The 3,151-nt window shown below is 30.6% G+C and overlaps 1 protein-coding gene across 1 annotated transcript; it reads left to right on the plus strand.

Annotated features, from left to right (window-relative positions):
• On the plus strand, positions 2,449-3,151 carry LOC110013106 (transcription factor bHLH123-like; the record flags this gene model as incomplete). Its single annotated transcript, XM_020698749.1, is given in 2 exon segments — positions 2,449-3,001; positions 3,094-3,151. Coding segments are annotated over 2 exon segments (342 nt in total), but the record flags the coding sequence as incomplete, so codon positions are not given.

Genomic DNA, 3,151 nt, shown 5'->3' on the forward strand with positions numbered 1-3,151 from the left:
TCTAATGATTCTTTGGACCCTGATTAGTATCTCAGAAGTACATTATCAACTATATATATATATATATATGCATAACTTGGACAATAATTTAATTAGGGAGAGAAAAACACAAAATAAATAAAATAAATTACATTCTTCTCTTTTGAGGTTTGATATAGTTACACATAAACCCATTGTGGTTGGGAAAACCATATTTAGTATTCTTGATATTTGTTTCCGTCTAATAAATAACTCTCTTTCGTTAATCAAAATTCATCGAATTATTTGGTATTAAAAAAAGAAAAAAAATGGATAAAAATTCATATTTATCCCGATTGACTTATTACTTATTTGTTGCAAATCAAATGAATCGTTTTATGATCAAATTATCATTATACATTTTCATATGTTAATGCATATGAGGATGAATATTTTTATCGTTATGAGGGTAGTTCAGTTTGAAAAAAATTATTTGACCTACAATAATTCAGTACGTAATAACAAGTTAACCGATGACAAATATAATTTCTTTTAGTTTTCTTTTGTTAATATCGACAAATTCAGTGAATTTTGACTATTGAAGGAACCTATTTGCTATACGGATGCAAACCTCAAGTATACTAACTAGACATAGTTTTTCAAATTACAAAAAGTCTACAGTATAATTATATTAAATTTGAGGGGAGGAAAGTGTAATTATCCCAAAAGAAAAAGGAGCCAATGAAATACTTCAACCTTTAATTATTTGATATCAAAATGGCCTAAAACTCGGCTTAATTATGCTCCTATATCCAATAATCTATTTTTATTATAATATTATATATAATGATTGTTCGCATCTTCGACATTCTTAATATAAAAGCTAATTAATTAAAATTGCTAATGATTGATGCCATTATATGTACCATTAGCAATAATGGATGTACATTTTGAATATATATACATACACATAAAGAAAGTATATTCACCTACCTATATTTAGGTGAATAGAGAGGAAAAGACATTTGGGCATGTCCGATAATGGGAGGGTGGTCCTCCTAGATAAAGTGCAGCTATCGATCGGGGCAGGCACAACTTGTGTGTATATATGTATGATCGGTGACAAATTGAAAGTCGGAGTTTGTGTCTCCACGCACACACATGTTGATTTTCATCACCTTCTTCAGGGGTTTCTGTCTCTCACATATTATATATATATATATATATACACACACTATTATGTGTAGTGTGTGTGATTCAAATGATGGCTTTTGTGAATTCAATTTGGTGCCAATAGTCTTGACATTGACTCCACCACTACAACAACATGATAAACCCCAATTTCGCTTCTTCCTCAATAGTAAAGATCATTACTATGAGACAAGAAAGATTTTTAATTCAAGTGTGTGTCTATATATATATATATATACATTGTAATTTATTTATTTTTTGAGCATGATAATTAGGTCCTCTTAATTAATTACAAAATACGTGCAGGTAGTTCAACTTTTTATGTTGAATTGTGACTTAACGACGTTATTATAAGAGACAAATTACTGAATATATGAATATTGAAGTTTGTTCAGTATTGATTTCGAAAAAGTCGTGCTTAATTCTTCCAATATATAACATATTTGTGAAAAAGTTCTTAATCAAACTAGGCCTGGTCTCACACATTAAGTGTAATATACTGATTATGTGATCGCTCAATCTATTAAATTATACGTCAATTATATAGTAAGTGTATTATCATATAATTTATTTAGATTTGACAGATTCAGTTTAAAATAGTTTTGCTCTCGTTCGGTTGTCTCCGGAGAAATTTGATCAAGTATTAACTTTGTTACTATAAAGAAATAATTAGCACATAATGAAATGGCTTTCCAACTTTGAAAAATCGTCTTTAATTAATTGTATTTTTTCTCTTTTATATATCAATTAAAAACGATGTATAATTAAAAAGAAAACTAATCCTTATAATGTTAGGTGTTACACTAGAATATTGTTCTTACATATGGTTATGACGTGTACCCTTTTGTTTTGTAGCGTGAATGGTATATTGACTCGATAGTGTACAAGAAAGTATGCTTGGCATGGCTATCTTTTCCAAACAATTGATATAATCAATTAAGTTTTGAATAATTGTATATATAAATAAAATAATAAAAAGCACCATTGCGATTGATAAAGATAAAAATAAAAAATTACAAAGATTTTTTTTAAAAATTTGCTATATCTACAATTACTCTTTCATTATTTGAAAAATTATAAACATACACTGTTTTGGAATTTTATAATCGTCTAATAGATATCTTCATTTGGCAGTTTATTGTAGGGTATTTGTTAGACGATTATTAATTTTAAAAAATATTTATAATTTATTATATAAAGAGAAAATATTTGTAATTAAATGATGAGAAAAAACGATTGTAATTTATTAAAACGTATCTTCATATCTAATTGGCTATGCAGGGAATTTGCTTTCAACATGACCTTTCCTTTCCTTTCCTCTCCTTTGTCAAATCACTGTACAGGGAAAAAGAAAAAAAAAAAAAAGTCAACCACAAATTCTGCTCATGAAATTCTTCAGCTTGATGGTAGTATAAATACTGAGATGCTGCAAATCGGCTTTCATTTCAATTTTTATAAAAAATCAAGCAGCGAGCACAGGAAAGAGTCTTGAAGCATAAGCATCTGGATATTGGAAAGAAGAAAAAGGGAAATTCTGTAGCAAAAATCAGAAACAGCGAGCTATAGCCATGGCGGATGATCAGTTTCAGCTGGGAGGAGGGAACTGGTGGGATACATCAAGAAACAGATTTGACAGCTCTGGAACAACGCCCACTTCGATTTCGACAACGTTGAATGCCATAGCAAGCTTCGGATGGCCGACAGAAATGGTCGACACGAAATCCAGGTCTTCCATGGATTCTGCAACGCCGTCGTCCGCCGTGGGGCACGGCGGCGTTTTAGCAAATCAGAACTTGCAAATGATGGGGTTGGGGCTTTCTTCTCAGAGCATGGATTGGAACCCGGCTTTGTTGTAAGTTGTTAATTTCCTGTCGGGATTTACATTATAACATAGAATCACGGTCTTTTTTTGTCAGTGTAATTAATTTAGTTTTTGGTTTTCAGTAGAGGTGAAAAAGGTGAGAGCAGTTTCCGGGCGTTGCTGCAAGAAGATATGAGTTCA

Source organism: Sesamum indicum, linkage group LG14 (assembly GCF_000512975.1).
Source record: "Sesamum indicum cultivar Zhongzhi No. 13 linkage group LG14, S_indicum_v1.0, whole genome shotgun sequence".
In the NCBI taxonomy this organism is placed as follows: domain Eukaryota; kingdom Viridiplantae; phylum Streptophyta; class Magnoliopsida; order Lamiales; family Pedaliaceae; genus Sesamum; species Sesamum indicum.